The sequence below is a fragment of the Galleria mellonella genome, unplaced genomic scaffold, assembly GCF_026898425.1.
Source record: "Galleria mellonella isolate WM207_F2 unplaced genomic scaffold, CSIRO_AGI_GalMel_v1 utg93, whole genome shotgun sequence".
Classification (NCBI taxonomy): Eukaryota; Metazoa; Arthropoda; class Insecta; order Lepidoptera; family Pyralidae; genus Galleria; species Galleria mellonella.
The window spans coordinates 1069644-1092592 of record NW_026442176.1 but is presented as its reverse complement, the minus strand read 5'-3'; the positions used below and the strand labels follow the sequence as shown (position 1 = coordinate 1092592).

At 32.4% G+C, this 22949-nt stretch overlaps 3 protein-coding genes, 1 long non-coding RNA gene and 1 pseudogene across 7 annotated transcripts; 1 reads left to right on the top strand and 4 right to left on the bottom strand.

Annotated features, from left to right (window-relative positions):
- Positions 1 to 28: 28 nt before the first annotated feature.
- Positions 29 to 21673, bottom strand: LOC128202397 (uncharacterized). Its single transcript, XR_008253754.1, has 2 exons — positions 21574 to 21673; positions 29 to 1331 (listed from the first exon to the last, which is right to left on the bottom strand). It is a non-coding gene; the product is annotated as an uncharacterized LOC128202397 (long non-coding RNA).
- LOC113516955 (uncharacterized) lies at positions 3566 to 9337 on the bottom strand. Of its 4 annotated transcripts, none has more exons than XM_052902581.1 (3): positions 9020 to 9135; positions 6365 to 7325; positions 5524 to 5727 (listed from the first exon to the last, which is right to left on the bottom strand). In XM_052902581.1, exons 1-3 carry the CDS (start codon positions 9118 to 9120, stop codon positions 5692 to 5694), a joined length of 1098 nt encoding a protein of 365 aa, XP_052758541.1. In that variant the 5' UTR covers positions 9121 to 9135; the 3' UTR covers positions 5524 to 5691. The 4 variants fall into 4 exon arrangements, with proteins under 4 accessions (XP_026757264.2, XP_052758540.1, XP_052758541.1 ...); XM_052902582.1 differs by lacking the exon at positions 5524 to 5727 and adding an exon at positions 5871 to 6051; XM_026901463.3 differs by lacking the exon at positions 9020 to 9135 and adding an exon at positions 9180 to 9337 and having other exon boundaries at positions 3566 to 7325.
- Positions 11066 to 14424, bottom strand: LOC128202394 (uncharacterized; annotated as a pseudogene).
- On the bottom strand, positions 14685 to 15274 carry LOC128202393 (uncharacterized). The gene is made up of 2 exons (XM_052902588.1): positions 15141 to 15274; positions 14685 to 15031 (listed from the first exon to the last, which is right to left on the bottom strand). Exons 1-2 carry the CDS (start codon positions 15199 to 15201, stop codon positions 14685 to 14687), a joined length of 408 nt encoding a protein of 135 aa, XP_052758548.1. The 5' UTR covers positions 15202 to 15274.
- Positions 15858 to 18625, top strand: LOC128202390 (uncharacterized). Its single transcript, XM_052902583.1, has 2 exons — positions 15858 to 15995; positions 16511 to 18625. Exon 2 carries the CDS (start codon positions 16516 to 16518, stop codon positions 18385 to 18387), a length of 1872 nt encoding a protein of 623 aa, XP_052758543.1. The 5' UTR covers positions 15858 to 15995; positions 16511 to 16515; the 3' UTR covers positions 18388 to 18625.
- Positions 21674 to 22949: the final 1276 nt, after the last annotated feature.

Below are 22949 nucleotides of genomic sequence, written 5' to 3'. Positions count from 1 at the left end.
GAGTAAGTAATCACACCATCTTACTTAACTGAGGTATCGTAAACTGGGGTAAATAAGCACAATATCGAACTTCACCTTTATATTTCTTGAATTTGATGTAAAGTTTCTCATTTAAAGTATTGTTAAGTTTTACAATTAAATAAAAAATATTTCAAAAAAGCAATAATTAATCATTTACAGCAAAATGTGTGTTATTCCTATTTATGTTTGAGAAAATAAACATCTAAAATTGTATAGTTGTAAAATTTTTATCTAAGAACAAGGAATTCCGAAATCTTTGGTCACCCGCCTGAACCTGGGTGAATAGGGGAAAAGACATATGTTGTCAAAATATTATAAGCTTTATTTCATATTTAAATATTAGTACATAGTAAATATTAGGTTATAAACAAAAAAACAAGGTACGCAGGTGAACTTATTCTTTAAAAAAATATTTTCCAGTCAATCTTGAGAATCAAAAGGAAAAAGTATCTAAAAGCTTTGTAATTAAAGCATAAAATCTTATATTAGGTATACATAATATAAAAAAAAGTTAGTAATATATTATAAGAATATACACTTGATAATTAAATAAACTTTATTTAATAATATAAAAGTTTATAAGTAATTTTTTTTTACCTCGATTCCATTTATCAAAAGGAGACAATACAAAAGTTATCAGCTTTTTTTACTCAAGCAATTTATTTGCATAATTGTTTCAGTTAAAAGGGTAAAATATGACAGAGTAATTACAGAGGCATAACGCCACTGTCCTCAGGAATGGCAACTTATAAGAAGTAGCTTGGGCACCATCGTGTATTCTGTAATGTCCATGGTGCTCAACGGCGGATCTATGGGGAGGGGGGGAGGTCCTGGTCATGACCCCCCGCTGAGCTGGTTCCAGGACTTAGGTGGACCACTAATTGAGCATAATGATTTTATTTATATATTTTGTCATCATACAGATTTTATGTAACTACATACCTTCAATATTTAATTATTTTAATATAATAACTAGGTATGATGGCAAACTATTGGGAACAAACGCATCTCTTCTTTGGATGTCTTCAAGAGAAGATGGCAATATGTACGTGTATATGTACAAGTTATTATGTGTTAAGATTTTCAAGTGTCCAATAAAGAATAAATATTTTTATGTACAGTACTTACGTACATTAATAAAATACCTACTTTTTACTTGTATCTATTGTTATCAAAATTAAACTATAAGTTCTTGACTTGACCACGACTATGTGACCCCCTCCTGGCGCCAAAGCTGGATCCGCCCTTGATGGTGCTCTCCATGCCCATGTTTATAACTTTCTATTAGGAGAGCCGTCAGTTTGTTTGCCCTTATAAGTATCATAAAAAATATTAGTTTAAAAGAAATTATATTATTAAAAATTATTATTATTTTTATTATTCATATATATTTATTATTTGAATATATGGTACAGAAAGTATTTGAGATAAATGGAATGGTAACCCCGCTTGTGCTAACGGTATATGCTGACAAGGCACCAGTGAGGGATGAGAATGAAAAGGCAAGTCAGTTGTTCATCGTGATGATTACACCTGGATTCAGCACGATGGTTTCCAGGGGGGACCATGTGTTAGGGCAATATCGAACTCTTGTCTAAGGAAATAAGAAGGATCTTGGAGTAGTTATTTAACTTCTAGAATGGATTGTGTAAAAGTAAAAAATTGTCACAAGAGGTGTTGAATTAAAGAAGTTAATAATTTGAGGAAATGTGTGAGTATACTGTGACTCTTAATATTTAAAAATAGTCGCAATGTCGGAGTCTGCAAATAATATTACATAGGTAGTGTATTGATGTAAATTGTATTCATAATGTATTTAAATAACTTGAAGTTAGTTACACGCCATAGATGTAATAAAACTACCTAAGTTATACTCACTATAAGTTTCAGACTAGTCGCAACGTAGTAGGCATGGTCGTTGAGCGCCCTAATGTGTTATAGCGCAATGATGGCAGACTCATTCGTCATACTCGAGAGCAGGTGCTTCTTATGAGGATTGGTCTGCTCATGTTTATTTATATATTACATATTAAATAATACATATAAATAAATCTCAATGCTAATTATAGTCTCAGTACCCATACAAATGTAAAATTATCCCATATATAAACGGATTAAAAAGAGTAATTGTTGGTTTTTTTATGTATTCTTCTCAGCAGATAACAACAACTCAGCAATATAATCTTAAAAAAATGGCGATTTAAAAGAGATTGTAGACAAGTCTATTTGAATAAAGATTATTTCTGTCTTTCTAATTTTAACTGTCTGCTTTATGCAGATTATGCAATACTAGTTCCTCTTTCTGAGACAGATATCCAAACCCTAGTCATTATAATGAGAGATGATAGCATCAACCAAGACATGACACGATGAGTAGTAATTTTTGAAAGGGAGGATTCCAAAGTTGAAAAGTTATAGATTTAATATGGATGGAATTCGTAAAAGAGTATAATATGTACGAAGGAAAGCAGGTTTGAAATAAAGTATTGATATACAAATGAGAAACGGCGTACTACATTTTTTAAATGAATGATAATGTAACGATGACCTCGTTTGTACTATTGATATACGCTGGTGGAGAAGAAGTGAAGGATGATAGTTTATAAAGAATTTATAAAAAATTAATCACGATGGTTTCTGAAGGCGTTGCGTGATGATTGACTTGACAGGATATATTGCTATTGTTGCTAGTAATGAGGATAAACTAGACGATTTAAGAGGAGTGGCTGTTCCCATTTGGATAAGGAAAGTTAAAGATTTGAAAGAAGTCAAAGAAAAATTTGGAAATGTCTAGAAGAAGCCTATGTCGCAAAGCAAGTTGCATATGATAAATAAAGAAAATAAGAATAAAATATTTATATTTATAGTTAATACCAAAAAAAAAAACAGGTACCAATATCTGTTATTAAATAACGGGTATTATTTTTTTCAACCATAGTCCATTAGGAAGGAAATAACATATAAATATGAGTTTAAGTATAATACTAGGAGCATCTCGTTTTAGCAACAGTATATCAAATAGGTGTGAGCGAGCTAGGTTAATCAACAAAGTAACAGATAACACGATCTAGTTAAAAATTCGCTTTTTAAAGAGTATTTTTTTTTATGAAACGAATTACTATAATTTTGGTTTATTTCAAATAAATACTAAGTGTGTCTCGTTTTGACTTATGACAATATTATACAAAAGACATAGACAAGAATAGTTGTTTAATTTTTTTATTGGCTGTTCTGTTATTTCGTTATCGAATACTGAAAATGTTGATTGTTGATAGTGGTTGAATAAATTGAGTATGATGAATTATAAATGATATTTTTTAACAGATATAATGACATCGCAAGAGCAATTGTTATCTGTTATCTTCGAATACGTGTGATTTATATCTGTTATAATAAATACGCCTCATTCCTAGAAATGTTTTTACAATTATTATGTACCTTGATTAGTTTTTTATCATTTATTTCTTGAGCTAAGAGCAATTAAGCTTTAAAATTGGTTCTAAGAATAAGCAACGGGATAACAAGTCCAGTGAAAAGCATAATGTTATGAAATAAAACGCATTTATTTATTTATTTAAAGGAACACCAACAGCTTATTGCATTATAACATATATAACAAACATTTAATTTAATAAATTTAACTTTATTTATTCAATTATTATATTCACAGTTTATTGTACCAATATTATATAAATTGCTGGACGATTTTAGAATAAGGTAATCTTATTGCTAAATAATCTTTTCCAGACAACCACTTTATTTATTTGCCACTTAAGTATTATTATCATCAAATCAGCCATTATCTATCCACTGCTGGACTTATAATAATATTTATTTATAGAAACACTAACAGCATATTGCATTAACAAACATTAAATACAATACAATATAATAACAATTAAATATAGACTTATTCTTCTTAATATTTTAACTTCTTCTTATAACTTAATACCTACCCCCAGCGGGGGGGGGGGGGGAAGTTTACTGTTAGTAATGAGGTCTAACAGTTCCATTGTTACAATATATCTTATCATATTGAACTTTACGTGGTTCCTCCTGAAAAACACTATGGTTGCCTAATTCCTTGGAATTTATCACCAGGGACTAACTAACCTCACCTCACCAGTGTATATCGATAGAGTAGGCAAAATTACTATTTATTTTATACCCATTAAAAAAATATGTACCCCACTGCTGTTATTTGAATGTTTCGGGCGAAAATGTACCTAATGAAATGCAGCTGAGTTGCCTAGCGATAAGAATTGCCCGCCATTATCATAACTACTTACAGCATAATTAATTTTTGGTGGTGGATTTCATTGCTATACCCTAGTTCGTATTCTATGCCTTTATATTTTTAAATGAATGAAAACAAGCTTAAAAACAAGGCTTTTCAGCATAACAATGAATGGTAAGCATCATATTTTGAAATATTTATAACAGAAATGGAAAATAAAAATTAATACCCACAGATATCAACAGTAGGATTCTATGCTATTATATAAAAAATATTAATGGGTAATAAAACTTTTGTTTTATATCGAATCGCATGTTTATTATGTATCCAATATGTAGATATCGAAGCTATATTATATTTCGGTTTTATCTAAACTAAATACACCAAAAATTTTCAGCAATTTTGTGTGATATTTATTTATAGCCTAAGATCCCACTACAAAATTTTGAATGTATATACAAAACTTTATAATGAAATGTATTATGCAATAAAAATCATATAAAGCGGTTACTAAAAATTTGGATTTTGATGAAAAATATATTTTATAAAATTTTGAAACAAAATATGGAGTATGAAGGTGGAAAGGTTTTAATGGTTGGTTATAGATTTATATACAATATATCGATTTTATGATTAATGTTTTAGTTCGCTAGCATAGAATTCTTTAATTAATTATCATAAATACCGGTACCGCTCATGTCTATAGGCGACGGTTACCACTTTCCATCAGGTGGGCCGTCAGCTTGTTGGCCATTCTAAGTTGTAAAAAAAAAAAAATTAAAACTGGCCGATAATTGCGACGTTACCACACTTCGGTAAGCTAGTTATGAATGCTCTTAAATGAAGTTCCGTTAAGAAGTTTAATACAGAGTTCAGAATTCAGCGGTGGGATCTTAGACTGTTACTAGCTTAGCTAACCAGTTAAGAAAAATTAAAAATATGACAATTGAGAATCGCTCCCATTACAAGCATATTTTTTTAACATAATGATTTTATTTTATAACTATGATAGTAACAAACTTAGCACTGAAATTAAAACTATGTTTTAATAACCATGACTAGTAAACTTAAGTACCTTTTTACGTCTCTTTAGTTACTTAAACAATAACAGTATAGTTTAATAACATTGTCATCCACACAATAGCTTTGATTACCGTATAAATTTAAACGACTTACGCTGCCTGTCATTGTCCACTCTCCATTACCATAACGCAGAGTACCTTCAAAAATTCCATTACCTGGCTCAGTACGTATTATTGTCATGATTTCTCGCGACTCTATCTTATCATCTTCAGACTTACTTGCAATAATTTCTGCTGCCTCTGCTATTGCCACAAGTTTGAGTTTAGCACATTTTTCATATTCTGACAACATTTTATTTAGGTATATCAATAGGTGCGTAGATGCTTCCACTGCTTCAGAACTGTTATTTGCTATATTATTGTCTCGATGACAGGTGCACCAGTGGTCTGTAATACCAGCCATTTTACATGTCCTATTACTAGGTATTGGCATAAATAGGCTAATACCTCTATCTTGTTCATAAAATGTTTTCTTTCTAGAGTTTAATTTTTCATTTTGTATATTGTCTAAGTCCATCAAATCCAATAATGTCGCATGTATATCAAATGGTGTAGCAAGTCGTTTACTATTTAGTATAATATTATTGTATGCTTCAGTATACGTTTCACGAAATGATGGTGGAACTAATATGAACACAAAGGGTAATCTTTCTTCTAAATGTCCTTGTTTTGTTGATCTTATACCGCCCCATCGTATGCCATGATCACTAACTAGGAATAAAATGGTATCTTTTAAGTAGTCCGATTTATCGAGTTTTTCAAAAAATTCTACGTAATCATTATCCATTATCATCGGATAGTTCAAATAATCGTGACTCATTGTAATTTCCCAAAAAAAGCCAAATAATCTCGAGGATTTTAAAGTAATTGTTAAATTTTCAATATAATTTAAAAGTACATTATAAAAATATTTGTTATTTAAACATAAATACGAATTGAAGTCGTGATTATTGCCAGCTTTTTTTTCAGCTTCATTTATAAATGTATGTATATAATAGTCCGTGGGTGTATTTATAAATCCTACCTTTAAGTAGTTAAATGTGCCTAAACTCGAGCTGTCTTCTCCAAAAGCTGTGTAAAATCCAGCTTGCTTATACCATTCCCAAATAAATGGGCAATTGTCAAATGTCGCTTTTTTGTATGGAATACATGTTTTTGTTAGTTCTTCAGGTGTCAAACCTAATAACATTGGAATTAGGTTCGGAAATGTATTATCGCCCACTTTATTATATCCAGCTAAATCTATTGCTCCTTTAGTTTTTAAATAGGCCAATGTTTTTGGCATTGTCCTATAAAAATTTAACCTTGAAACAGCATCTATTCCTAATATTAAAATGTTGTATGTCATTTTGTTACTTGATATTTCTTTTTTATCATCATGAATTAAAATTTTTTTCTTAAGAGCAAATAAAAAAAAGTCATCATAAATTAATTGTTCTCCAAGACTACAATTGACTCTTACGAATTCGTCGTTTACTTCAATTTCTTCAGAAAAATTAATACAGTCCTGATATTCTATTCTGTCATCAACTCGAGATGATTGGACGTCTTCTACAAAGTTCGGGCGATAAAATGCTCTATAACAACATATTAACTTGACGTCCTCAAGACTGTAATTATATTCCGACATAATGTTTTTATTTATCCAGATATGCGTTTGATTATTTTCTATAAGAGAAATGTTGTGTTCTTTACATTTTTTTAATGTTTTAGGATACTCTACAAACTGTTTGATACTCTCATCGTATGCATTCATTCCAGGAATAACGCAGCCGTCAGTTTCAATTGTGAAATGTCTTTTGTAATCCAATTGTTCTTTATCTTTTAAGTATATTTCATTATTGAAATATAAGTTTTTATTACAATTCATTAGAAGAATGAAGAAGCTTCCACTACAGAGAATGGATATAAGTAATAAATATCTGAAACGTGTTTTTGCTATCGTATTATTGCTTGCAATTATTGTGATTCTGTCTCGAACCATACTGAAAATTAAGAAATTTAAATTATTTTTTTTGTTGAGATAAGAAGTTTTAAATATTTATTTATTTTACACTTTGTTGCATTAAGTAAATAATAATAAATACAGTAAATATTAATGAGAAGTAATACAAAAGGCAACCTTATCGTTAAGCAACCTCTTCCAGACAACCTTTGGATAGAGGACATTGAGAAAAAGACAAAAGGTAGGTGGCGCACTATTATGAATATTTTAGGTCCTTACATATGAAATTAGCGTTTTATCGTACTGACCACTTTGATCTGAAATATTTCCTCATTGGTTAATTTAAATTTATTAATTCATTCAGCTAATACCTTTGAGTTTTGAAAACAGTTATTCATTTGTTTTTTCTCATTATTTTTTTCCTTGGCGTCGCTTATTACCGCACAATGAAAAACATGAAGTATCGGTATATTTACGACTATGAGTTCTACTGTGGCACCAGTGCTGCAGAAACAGCTCGAAGATTAATGATGTGTACGGCGCTGGTGTTGCAAAAGAAAGCACGGTACGTTTTTGGTTTTAACCTTTTCGTTCTCAAGATTTTGACCTTCAGAACCAACCCCGTGGACGGCCAGAGAACAAAGTGGAAAATGAAGAATTAAAGGGTATTGTTGATGTGGATCCATTACAAAGCACTTCAGAGATAGTTGCAGGCTTCGGAGTAAGTGATAAAACTGTATTAATCCATTTGAAGCAAATTCGGAAAGTAAACTTGAACGATGGGTACCTCATAAATTGAGTGCATCGAACTTGAAAACACGCGTTGACTGCTGTGTGACTTTGCTCAAGTGACACAATAATGAAGGGATTTTAAATCGAATCATTACTTGTGATGAGAAGTTGATACTGTACGATAATCGGAAGCGCTCGTCGCAATGGCAGAACTCTGGAGACCTAGCCAAATCCTGTCCTAACCAGAAATTGACTCAGAAAAAGTTACTTGTGAGTGTTTGGTGGATTAGCGCCAGTGTCGTTCACTAGAGCTTTCTAAAATCTGGCAAAACGATTACGGCAGATATCTATTTGTCAGGTCTACTTCAAATTTCAATTCCGATGCGGCAGTCCAAACCGCCTTCAAAGAGTTTATTGATCCTTGCCCTCATGGTTTTTTTAGTATAGGAATCAATGAACTACCTATGAGATGGCAAAAGTGCATAGTTCGATTAATTAAATATATTTTACAAAAAAAAAAAATACTTTGTATACCTTCCGTACAAAACGCCAATTTCATATGTAAGGACCCAATATAATGTATTATTTTACTTTTCTATGTAAAAAGGATTTCTTTATTCAAGAAATGTGAATAGATTAATAAAAAGACATTAATATGTCAAGTTATTATAAAAGTTAGCATTAATTAAAATTCAAAAATAGTATAAAACAGCTTTTGAATATCTTAGCAGTAGTTTCATTTAAACAACTTGTGCGTGGAAAAATGTTGAATAATGTTTAGTACCTCTTTAATTTAGTCACAAATTTATATATTATTCGCAATTTAAATGCATTTATAACAAAGTATAGTAATATCGCAATTATCTGTCAATTTTCAAAAAGAATAAAATTATTTCCAATGCACCTGATTAATTATTTAAAAAGTGCTCTACTAGCAAAATAAAGCGTTAATCATAGAATACACTGCATAATAATTTTACTATTTAAAAACTTTGCACTTACTTTAAATTTTGCTTTGGAATTTTTTTAATATTTTTGTCATTAAAAATCCTAATTTTCAGTGATAGCTTAATGTTACTAGTAATAAAGCCACTAGTGCCCATTATCAACAATTACCATTATAGTATAAATAATATATCTATACTGAGAAATAAATGCCTACCTTAAAGATCCTGATTTAGTATATGAGGATGTTTAATATACGATGTTAACTACGATACTACCTTCCTTCATATATAGCAGAATAGTACTGATATTAATGACTAAGTGAGTATTTAATAAATAGAATGTAGTAACAATATCTACAGGTGCATATCGATAGCTATATACAGGTGCATATCGATAGCTATATGTGAGTAAATATTTTCAGATTCTTTACTAGCCGTTTCCTGCAGAATAAGCTAATTATTCTGCAGGAAACGGCTAAAATAATAGCTAAAAGAAAAAGCGTATAACTAATTCACGCAAGCTTTGCCTGCGTGAATTAGTTATACGAAATACACACATCAAAAAAGTACACACACTATTTTAATCAATTATTATATAATTTCTTACCAAGTAGGTAATACCTATGTAAACTTTTTTGATCTAGAGGATATATTGGCTGGTTGTAAAAAAAATCGAGTATCATTTGTTTTTTTTTTTCACAAATTCAAAAGCGAATTTCATAGCGTATTCTTTGCTTATTAAAATTTTATATTCTGTATAAATTTTATGATTTAAACAATAACTTAAAAAGTTTTGAACAAATTTGCATTTTGAGACATTTTTTTACGTCATGGAGCGACGTCATTTGAACGCAGATGAAAGAGCAAAGAGCTGTAGGGATATTGCAAGCGGGAAGAAGTCAATCTCAGGTATCTCGGTATTTTGGTGTCAATAGAAGCGTTATTTGCCGTCTTCATCAGCGTTACACTAACACGGGAGATCCTGCTGAGCAGCACACAGGTCGAGGAAGGTGTACAACCACACGGCAAGATCGATACATACAACTGACTGCAAGACGTCAGCCGATGTTAACCGCCCGAGAGATAGGTTTAAGGCTAAATCCAAGTGGTATTGTTGTTAGCTGCCAAACTGTGCGAAATCGACTGCATGAGTACGGCCTACGAGCACGACGGCCAATTATGTACCCACCGATACGTCACAGGAATCGCGCTCGTCGAAATGAATGGTGTAGGGAATATATTACATAGACCCGGGAACAATAGGATAAAATTTTATTTTGCGATGAGTCTCGATTTGGGTTCAAGTGATACTATAAGGATAAGAATGTACCGTCGTCCTGGAAATACTGAAAGACTGAGGTGCGTTCAGGAAGTGCATCCATACAACGGCTCAACAGTTATTGTATGGGCGGGTATTATGAAGAACAGACGAACTGAGCTCGTTTTTGTAAATGGTAACATGAACGCTGTAAATTACGGTACATTAACGCTTGGCTCCGATTTCACGTTGATGCATGACAATACGTGTATACAGCTTTGCATACACGGGAGTACTTGGCAAGGGAAAACATCCTGGTATTGCCTTGGCCTGCACAATCGCCAGACCTCAACCCTATCGAGCATGCATGGGACATGCTCCAGAAACATGTTTTAAAGAACTTGGATGGAGTGACAACAACCCAACAACTGATAGACTTACTAAAATTTCATTGGGAGCAATTGCCGCAGGATAACATTAATAGTCTCATCCATTCTATGAATAATCGGTGTCAGCAAGTTCTTGATAACAGAGGAGGCTACACTTTGTATTAATTTATGCAAATTTTGTAAAACCATTTAATTTTAGTTTAAGTTTAGTTGATTAGGCACCTTACTTTGTATTACGTACATACTGTACTTACTTGTAATTATTGTTAATTAAGATTATTAAAAAATAAATAAAAAAAACAATTGTTGTTTAATATTAAAAAAGCATTAAAAATAATATAACTAAGAACAGTGCCGGTTTTAGTACTACCAGCGCCCTGGGCGAGATTTCTACGGCGCCCCCTAACTGCAATTCAAATACGAAATAAGGCGAAGGATAATAATGAAATAACTATTTATGAAAAGAAATAAACATTTATTAAAAAAACTAATAAAATTTTACTTTTCTAGCCTTTCTATCGGCGAACTCTTTTATTAAGTTATCAAAGTCGATGTTTTCAGCAATTTCATTTTCGATTGACAAAGTTGCCAAGTTTGTCAATCTAGATTGAGATATTGTCGATCGCAGATACGTTTTTATTAGCTTAAGCTTAGAAAAACTCCTCTCTCCACTAGCAACCGTTACGGGAATAGTTAATAATATTCGTAATGCTATCCAAACATTTGGATATAGTTCTTGTAAGTTGCGGTCTTTGATAAAATTTAAAACAAAAACAGTACTCCTGTTTCTACCACTTTCTGATCAGGCAAAAACGATTTCAGACTTACGAGTTCATCGCACAACATACATCCATCTATATCTGATTTGGAATTTACATTTAATTTCAATTGAAGATCACTACAGAGTTTGATAAGGTCGTGTTTTTCTGGAATCTGTTTTAAATTGTACAAAAAAGACCAAGATTCCGAGTACTCACATAACTGTTCAAATCTTTCGTTGAGTGAAGTTAACGTCGTGTCCAAAAGACAGTTGAAAAATTCAACCTCAAATTTTTTTTCTGGAGAAGTTATAGGCTCATCTTGGGCAGTTTCATCAGCTTAGCGCTTAACACGTCGAATTCTTGTTACCGCTCTAAACACAGGTTCTATTTCTAACTCTTCAGCCAATTCCTTCGCAGTTAAAATGGCGCTTTTAAAGCCTGTATTTCTATATTCTTCCAAGAAATTGCAGCATTTTTTCAACATGTCTGTGCATTTACCGAGATCCATGTCTGTTGATTGTAGAGATTTACTAACGACATTAATTTGAAAAAGTATGTCATACCAGACAACCAATGAAACTATGAAGCCGAAATCTTTTAGCTGTTCGGCTAGAGTAGTAGCCTCATGAGAGACTTGAACATCAGTTTGCTGAGTTTCAATAGCCAAAGTGATTAAAGCGTCATGGACGGCGCTAATTTGATAACGGACTGCTTTAACACTGCCTATTCTTGCTTCCCAACGCGTGTCACTGAGTTTTTTTATAGTGTACAATCCCAAGTGATCGGTCAGAATTTTCCATCGATGAACAGAAGCTGAAAACAACGTAAACAACCTCTGAAGTACTCCAAACAAAGTGACAGATTTTACAGATGACTTAGCGGCATCGCATAGTACGAGATTGTAGCTATGACAGCCACACGGTACATATACAGCTAAAGGATTTATGTCCAGAATTCTCCTTTGAACTCCAATATTTTTTCCTTTCATGTTTGCTCCGTTGTCATAGCCCTGACCTCTACAATCGTTCAATTCCAGTTCGTATTTATTTAAAATATCAATAATAACTTCAGTCAGCCTTTCACCAGTCGACTCATTAACAGGTATAAATTCTATGAAATGCTCTTTTACTGATATTTTATCGACATCTGATGATAAATCAACAAATCGTATTGTCAGTGAAAGCTGACATGACTAATGTCCGGAGTACAGTTAGCTATAATAGAATAATATTTCGATTTCTTTGCACGTGATATGATTTCTGACTTCACTTTTTCACCCATCAGCTCTATTAATTCATTTTGAATGTCTTTTCCGCAGTAGTGGTCAGAAACATTACCCTTTACAGCTAATCGCAAGTGCTCCTCCATAACTGGATCAAATTTGGCTAGTAGTTGTACTAAACCTAAGAACTTTCCATTATTTGGCGTATATAGTTTGTCGGAAGTACCTCTAAACGCCATATTGTTTTCAGCTAAATACAGTGTAATATGCATTAATCGACACAAAATATTATTCCATCTTGTAGTTTCCTTTCTAATCAAATGTTGCTCTTGACAATCTATTGTTTTTCCCGTTTTTAATCTTAGTTCAGCCTCAATCCATGAGAGGTAAAACTTCTTATGAAAAGTGCTATTTTCATGAACTTTTAACATTTCTGATAAGTGTTTCCAGTCGTTATATCCTTCAGATGCTAAATTCGACGTTGAGCTGCTATCAAATAGCCGGCAACAAAAACAGTAAACTCGATTTTTAGAAACTGAGTATATTAACCAACGACGCTGAATTATTTCATTGTTTGCAAGTTTTTTGGTAAAATGAGAATTTGAGAAATGTCGCCCTGTATCATTCTTTGGATAATTATCAATGTGAGTTTGCACTGGGCCATTAGTTATTATATGGTCAATAATTTTGCTATTTCGAGTGAGTGGCCAAGTGGCTGGATCCGATATATTTGGAACAAGAGAACTAACGTCATCTAGAATTTGTATTTGTTGTACATTACCAATAGTGTCATCCTGAGCAGCATCTGTAATTGTAACACAACTTGTCTCCTCACTTCGGGAAACTTCGTCCACAATCTCTTCAACAGCTAACTGATCTGACTTGTCAGACAGAGACTCCACTACCGATGCATTCGCTTGTATTTCAGATGTAGATGCCACATTAAGGTCTTGATTTTTTGTTGTGATATATTTGCCTATATTCATAAACTTTTTTGTTTTTTCAAATTCCTTCTCTTTTTCTGCTTTTCGTTTTCTATATTTTGACCCAGATGGTTTTCTTTTGAAAGGATCAACGTGTTCAGACATTTTGTACTAATCAAATCTGCAACAAATTAAATCTGCGTAAGTCCGATCATTTCTATAAATTAATTAAATATAACGCTATTGAGTGAGGACGACCAAAAACGCTTTATATTCAGGAAAGCGTTAGCATACACGTGAACTACGATCGAAAAATCTAGGTAAGGTAATATTGTCATGGCAGCGGAATAATTGTGAAATGTTATATTTAAAAACTTGTGTTACGTGATAGTGCTTAGATTTGTATGAAAAAAATCACGATCATCCACTCGTTCCCGAAAAAATGACTTCTATGTACAGTCAGATGCAAAAGTCGGTGGACACTTTTCACCTTTAACACAAAGGCTTACGAATGAACAGTGTTCATCCACTTTTACACTTGACCGTACCTCCTCGACATTCATTTATTATCTCCGTGTTAAAATTTCATCAACATTATATAGTCAGTTCCAGAGATATTTTATAATATATAATTTACTTTAAATAGATTACCCCACTCCAAACATAACATAAACAAACAAACAAATGTTACCTCTTTAGTATAATGAGTAAAGATAGTTAAAATAAAATTGTACTTACCTAATTAGTGAAATAATCCGTCATAAAGCAAATACCTACTTAAACACTATTTGTATTTCAACTTTTTGGATAAAACCTATGTCACTCTGTAGTCGGCGACAAAAAGTAAAAAACATGCACTTCGTAACTTAGCGTGGACCGCCTGATTACTGCGTCTGTTTGTTTTAAAATATGTAATTGCGATAACTGTACAGATGGGCAAAGCACCGGGTTTAAACCCGGTGCTTTGGTAAAAACCCAATAAACACCCATAAACTCCCATAATCACCCAAAAAAATAGGTTTTTACGTATTTTTTTGAAAATATGTAAGTAATACCAATAAATTATTTTTATAAATTGTATTGATCAATTCTACAATATTAAATAAAACGTTAACTAATAATATTTCAGGAAATTTTAAAAATCTATATATAATAAAATGAAAGTAATTAATTTTCAGTGTTTTCATGTTGCAGTTGATCAACATGTTGGCCTTTTGCTTCCCGTAGATACTTTAAAATTTCTTCATAACACCTCGTTCGCACACATGGCCGTATATATTTAAATTCTTGAGCCACTAACAGTCCGAAATACTCATTTCTTTTATCCTCTTCTCCATAAATTAAGCATTTAGAACAGTTTGTTTCTTCTTTCAGTAAATTTTCTTTTACTTTATCCTCGTTTTTTTTCTTTGTTGCGACGACGCTGGGTAAATCATCTGGACACTGGGTCTCACTATCGCCAAATATATTTGGAGATCGGCTTCGGCTACGGCTTGGCAGACATTTTTTTCTTTCTACAATTTTAAATTAAATTTATTAGAATAAATGCTTCGAACACACGCGATCTAAGTACCTTTTGTGTTTATTATACCTTACCTACCTAGGTATAAAAAGAGTACTTACGTAGATTTTCTTTTATTAACTGTTTTATACGAAGATCTTGATCTCTCAAATTAGCATCCATTTTACTTCCAGTGATTATCAACTAAATTAATAATCCACAAAGTATTAAATAACGTTTTTATGAAATATTTAGCACAAAAACAATACCCTTTAAATATCGATCGTCAGTAACTGTGGCTGACTTACCTATATTCTAGCAAGCAGGACTGCCAGATGTGAAGGGGAAATCCCCAATAAATTGTTGCATGTGACTGATGATGTGAGCATGTTCGTTTCATAATAAAAATGTTGCCAGGTAACCAAAAAGTCGTATGTTTTTGTGCGAATTACGATCATAATCTTTACGATCGTACATTAAAAAATAGACAAATAATAGTATGAGTACGATTTAAATCGTATATCTGTCAACCCTGCTAGCAAGACAGCGACAAAATCACGTTGCATAACAATGTAGCCCAAGCTTATATCTTATGAAATATACGGAAGAGATACGGACTTAGAAAAAACAGAAATGTTGTTCTTTGTGGAAGTCATTGATGAAATTCTATGTATTTTAGCCCGCAAACTTTCTTCAAACAAAAACAGCGCCATCTAGTATCGAGTTCTGTAATTATCTCTTTGTTTATGGATTTGAAGTAAGACCGCCACGCATGCAATACATTATGACTGGGGATTCCCCTATTCGTCGACGCTGAATATGAGGCGACGACAATCACTGTCAAACGTGTTCACTATTACTCTGACTCTGGTAACGTGACTTCCTGGTAACGTGTTAGGTAGGAAAAGCAGTAAAAAAGTGCATATTAAGGGAGCAGATTTGAAATAATATTTATACTTAACAAGAAATAATTAAAGGTAAGTGGATTTTTGAATGATACAATTATATCATGATCACTTAACAATTTTAACTTAAAATTAGATGTATTATTACAAGCTTTTATTTAGCTTGCGTTATGTAAATAAAAGTATGTTCGTATGTTGATGCAATTATCCTCAATCCTCAACCGACTGGGATAAAATTTTCCATACACGTTTATTTTGGATGATAGTGCATAGTTAGCTGAGAGTCGTCATTGGATAATAATGGTGGATAGCCTAAGATGTGTACTAGATATTTATTTTTAACATAATATGCGTAAGTACCTAATCGAATTAAAGAAGTTGCTGAGAAAAATACAGAACAATACGATAATAAACTAGCGTCTGCGTTTAATCCTCCGAGGAGATGTAATTTTACAAAGGTTTTTTGTATTTATTTTATTATTTTTTTAATAAATTTATTGCAAATAACAAGAAATAATCATTGTAAAAAAATAGGCACTCTATTGTTGAATTTTCGTCAGACCAACTAATCATCGTTCATTTTTTAGGTTCAATGGGGAGACCTAAAGATTTACGCATATGGGAGCACTACCGTACTTTACCAAACAAGTCTGTTTCTTGCAAGCTTTGTAATAAGGTCTACAAATTCAGTAATGCTGCCAAAATGCTTCAACATCTTATCACTTGTCCAAAATCTCCAGAAACATTAAAAGACTCTATGAAACTTATAAAAGATAGCTCGTCCAAAACCAAAATGTCTGGACTGTCAGAGATAGAGACAAATGATTCTTTTATAAGCCCCTCGTCGTCTGCTAACACTACAATAAATGCTGAGTTTCAAGACACCGATGATCATATAAAAACAGAATTAGCGAGAGCTATATTTGTAACAGGGACGCCATTATCGATGGTGCAACATCCTTTATGGATACAATTTTTCGAAAAATTGCAACCAAAATTTAAAATACCTTCACGTAAAGCTTTAGCGACAAAATACTTAGATAAAATATATAGAGAAATGCGTTTTGAGTTAAATGAGGAACTAAATGCTTGTAGTTACTTACACCTTCAGTGCGATGGCTGGTCTAATTTAAGAAATGAAGGAATAATAAACTTTCTTATATCAAAACCTCAACCTGCATACGTTAAAAGTTTGAATACAGAAAGTAATCCTCACACTAGTGAATACCTTAGCCAAGAAGTTGAAAAAGTAATGAAAGTGTATGGAGCAAATAAGTTTCTTGTACTTATTGGCGATAACGCTAGAAATATACAAAAGGCATTCGAATTAACAAAACTCAAATATCCACATGTTGTTCCTCTCGGTTGCTGTGCACATATCCTTAACTTGTTGTGCCAAGATATTGTAAAGATACAAGAAGTAACTGTGTTTATTATGCAAGCCATAAATATAATAAAAACTGTTAAAAGGAGTCAACGATTAAGTTCCTTGTTGATAAAATCAAGGCAGGGTGAAGATTCTACACAAACACTAAAATTGCCTTGTGCTACAAGATGGGGAAGTCATGTTACTTCGTTAAAAAGTTTGAAAGCAAATAAGATAGCTTTGCAAATATTAACAGTTAGAGAAGATGTGGTAATTTCAAGAGATATTAAAGATTTAATTCTAAGTGATGATTTCTGGACGAAGACAGGGGAATGTATAAGTATTTTGGAACCAGTCACTGAAAGCATATTTTACTTAGAGAGCGACCAGAATCGTTTGCATCGCACATACATTACATTTAGAGATGTACAAGCTAAGATACGTTTTGCATTAAATGAGATTTCGACATTGAGCGAAGAAAGCAAACAGCAGATTCTAACATCAGTATCTTCAAGATGCAATATGGCAATGAGGCCAATACATTTTGCAGCATATATTCTAGACCCCAGGACTCTAGGAGTCGAACTTACTCAAGAGGAAGAACTTAAGGGTATGGAGTTTATCTACAATTTAAGCCAACACTTAAGTTTGTCAAATGTAATGGCAGATTTGGCGTGTTATAAAGCTAAAGAAAACTTTTGGGCCAGAGGATTTGTATGGAGCTCATTAGATAGCATTGAGCCCCTAATATGGTGGAAAGGTATTTGTGGTTCCACTGAGTTAAGCAAAGTAGCGATTCGTATTCTATCAGCTCCCTGTACTTCGGCAGCCACTGAGCGTTCCTTTAGTATCCAAGGCTACATACATAATAACAAAAGAAATCGACTTACAACTGAAAGAACTGAAAAAATTTCATTCATTTGTTATAACTGGAATCTTAAACATAAAGCTGAATGCGAGGACATTCAGTTTAATGAAGAAAATACCTTAGAAGCTTTCATTGAGCAAGTAAATGAACATAACAGTTTAGACGAAATAGAGCCTATCGAACCTATACAATTCATCGCTTGTAATAACTCTGAATCTGACAGTGATTGACTGTAGTTTTACATTTTACTTTCATCTCTTTCTTAATAAACTCAAAATCAAATTAAAAGTTTTTTATTCTGTAGGCTGCATAATAATATTGTCTATGTCCAGTATAGTGGACGTCTTGCGGCTGAGATGACGATGATGAAGTACAAAATCATAAACACCCAAAAATTTGGGTGTTTATGGGGTTTAAACCCAATAAACCCAAAACACCCGGTTTTTACCCACCAGACTTTAAACCCACCCAGGTGGATTGCCCATCTCTAGATAACTGTTTTTAAGTGCGTGCATCGATTGAATGAATAAGAATGAGCTGTGTTCCGCTCCATCAAAAATAACGCCAACTCTTTTAAACTAAAATGTTAAAAAGAGATAGATAATGTGTTTCTCTGTGGTCGGGGATTCCCAGTAAAATGAACTGTATGTATGTAGTGCTCCGACTGAACGGATTGAGCACTGCGTTCCATTCTAGTGTTGCCAACACATCGTTTTTTTTTTTTCGCTTACAGAGATGGGAATATAAAGGGGCGCCGCTTAACGGCGCCCCTTAAAGTCCGGCGCCCCTGGGCGGTCGCCCAACTGCGCCCTACCCTAACGCCGGTACTGACTAAGAAAATACTAATGATTTAATGCGAAAACACATTGTAAAATTGAAATTTGTGTGTTGCTTAGACTTTTTTGATGTGTATATAAAAAAAATCAGTTTAAAACAAATGTCTATTTGTATTGGTTGTTAAAAGGATACTAAGTTGATTCTAATGAGTAAATATACATAAATGTACCTATACGTAAATAGCTATAAAATATTACTTAGTGAAAATAAAGTATTTGATTTGATTTAGTTTATATAAAATGTATATATTATATTTTTTTTTATAATTCTTTATTGTACAACACATAGAAAAATTTGGTGTATAATAGAAATATACAGTAGGTGCACAGGTTTTAGAATGTGCAAATGAAACCCTTTCATTTGATCCCTTTTGAATACTTTTGGACCTTCTCCCCTAGCAAAGAAAATAAAAATGTAAAACTACTTCTGTTGCAATATGTGTGGGCTAACAATAGTAGTATAGTATAGTTGTTTAGATAAATGTAGTGTGATAGACGGACGGACAAATTGCATTCTTGATTTTTTGTATCTTTTTGGTATGTATTAAAAATAATATATAGTATCATTTTTATCTAAAAATTAACAGTTCCTCACACATACCAATGATATGAGTTTGCATTATCTATGTGATAACAAATCAGGGGATTATACAGTACGGGGAACTACCACTTCACATTACAATACAGCATTATGGTAGTTTCATAGCGTATCAGTGCTACTATTGTCGTATGTTGTGAGTGTGAATAATACAATAAAATATATATTATTATATAAATATCAAACTTCAAAGATTGAACTAAAAGTAATCCTTTTTTTTAGCTGAATATATTACAGAGCGTCATTTAGTCGTAAACTAAGCAAATATTATTTAGACTTGATCTAAAATTTCATAAAAAAAGATCATCATACTTAGATATACGAGTATATAAATAGCCAATAAAATATAACGCTAAACGTCTTTGTATTGCCAGCTTTTTGTTCCGTAGATGCATAAAATACGTTATAGATGATTACTGCTCCGATAGCATAGACATTAGTGCTGGCGTCGACAAGGTATCCCCAAAGCTGTTTTTGCAGTGCATCAATGATTGGTTACCCTTTATTCATTGTTTGTGGATGACAGTACTGAGGATGTCCATTACATGGGCGGTAATAATATCCCTCGTACCATTGCGGAGGACAATCGTGAATATCTTTTGTCTGAAATAGAGCGAACGCTAGCCGTCAGGCTCTTCGATTGGGTACGACAGAAGTTACTCCAGTTTAACCCCGATAAAAAACAAGCTTTCGCGTTCACTACTTAAAAATACCATTTGCTGTGGCTACACAATTCCATTCCCTTATCATTTCTAAGAGTATTATAATTATTAGTAGCGATATCTTGACGTACAGTTCCGGGTCTACTTCAAAGATAAGATGAAGCTGACATTCAAAAAAGTCGGTGTGCTTAATAGAGCGAAGCAGTACTTCACGTCAGATCAACGGCTATTACTTTATAAGTCACAAATTTGGCTCCATATAGAGTATGGTCGTCGCTTATGGGAGGGAGCACCTAGATATTAGCTAGAACTTTTTGACTCAGTGCAACGATGTACTATTTTTTTTTATACTACTGAGGTGACAAACAAGCATACGGCCCACCTGATAGTAAGTGGTTACCCTAGCCTATGAACACCTGTAATACCAGAGGTATTACGCGTGCGTTGCCAACCCTAAAGAAACCTCTTTACCCCCCTTTTGAAGAACCCCATGCTGTAGTCTCTTGGGAAAAACTCGGCAGGGAGCTCATTCATTTAAATTGAGAAAATTCAAAATATCCCTACACTATGTTGATGTGTGTGATTTTGTGGAAAATTATTTTAAAAGTGCAGTTAGTTAATTTTAATCTCATAAAAGAAGATAAAAATAATATAAACTTTACTCGTAATTTTGGGTTCGTAATTTTTGTAAGCTTGTTCCAACAAGTGCGAATAGACAATAAGATTGTAATCTTAAATTGTAACACAAAATAACAACATTCACTGTCTATACGAAACAATGAGAATAAAATTGTAAGCTTATATTAGTAAAGGTTGCAATTTTAATATATTGCTATTTTACAAATTTCCTCAATAATTTATTTAGATTTTAAACAAAGTTTATAATATGTCTTGAGCTCTCAATTTTATATCTAACTAAGTATATTCCTCGGCAAAAAATCTCCAAATATTGGTTTATTATTATAAAATGGTAAGTTTTCGGGGAAGGCGATTTATAGGTACTTACTAGGTTTAATAGTACACATGTAAGGAAATATCACGAATTTTATTAATAAAAAAGTTATTAAAAAATGAAATAAAATTAAATTAGTACCTACTTCTAAATATATATTAATTCAAATTACGTAAATTTACTTACTTTTTGTTTAATTTCAACGAGGTTTTTATAAAAGTTTTTAAAAATTTTATTTTACAATTATTCACACATGTAAGGAAATATCACGAATTTTATTAATAAAAAAGTTATTAAAAAATGGAATAAAATTAAATTAGTACCTACTTCTAAATATATATTAATTCAAATTACGTAAATTTACTTACTTTTTGTTTAATTTCACTTGCGCTTATAAGTATTTTATTTACAGCATTTATACAGCTGTGCTAATGAGAACTGACTTAAACAGTTTTACATTTTATGTCTTATATGTCTCATGTTATTTGTCCTTACAAGCAATTAGGTATATTTTTCAAGTGGCTTATGTATATTTTATTCTTATGAAATTTTACGGAGCATGGAGTGAGGTCGGACCATGTCGTGCAATCTTTCACGCTTACGCTATATTACTCGTATATTCATCTACATAGTCGTATGTAAAAAAAGGTAATTAAAATATCTTATGTAGGTATCGAATTTTGTTTTATAGTTGTGTCCGACACTATTCGTGTGATAGAGATAAAAAGTAGTAATTTTTGAAAAATGCAATAACTGCGATACAAATATATATATATATATATATATATATATATATATATATATATATATATATATATATATATATATATATATATATATATATATATATATATATACATATTTTTAGAACTATACATGAAAATTTATCTTACTACAATTATTATATTCGATGGAAATTTTGCAGCCCTATTGCGGCATATAAAAATCGCGATTACAAAATAGGGATTGATCGTAAAAGAATGAAAATTTGAAGTTGTATGTATTATTCAATGCTAAATCATAATAAAATAAAAATAAAAAATATTGACAAAAAAATAAAAAAAATATTTAGGGGTGGGTCACCCTTATCATTGAGGGGTATGAAAAATAGATGTTAGCCGATTCTCAGACCTACCGAATATGCACACAAAATTTCATGAAAATCGGTTAAGCCGTTTCGGAGGAGTTTGGTAACAAACACCGTGACACGAAAATTTTATATATATAAACGCGTGCGTGCGTGCGTCAACCGTCGCACCGGTCAAACTCCTGGGTCATCCTCCTTACAGCCCTGACTTAGCACCGTGTGACTTCTTCTTATTCCCAAAAAAATCAGCTCAAAGGCATACCTACAATTTTCGTCGCCGGATGAAGCGCTCTCAGCGTTCGAGCCGGCTGTAAACGAGGTGTCTGCGGGGACTGGAAAAAGTGTTTCGAAAACTGGTTCAGATGCATGAAATTTTGTATAGAGTCTAGTGGAGAGTACTTTGAAAAGATATAATTAAAATATATTTTTCTCAAACATGCTTGGAAATGTGAGCATTATTTTGACAATCTTCTTCGAGATAAATCAAAATTGCCGTACTGGCAGATACATGCGGGCAGCGGCCGGCAAAAGTTGTGTGAAAATCGATATCTGTCGTGTTTTGCGGCCAGATAAATTACTATGTAAACTCATATCTGTCCTGTAATTTAAAAATGGAATGACCTTTTACTTCGAAACATGGCTACCAAGGAAGTAACT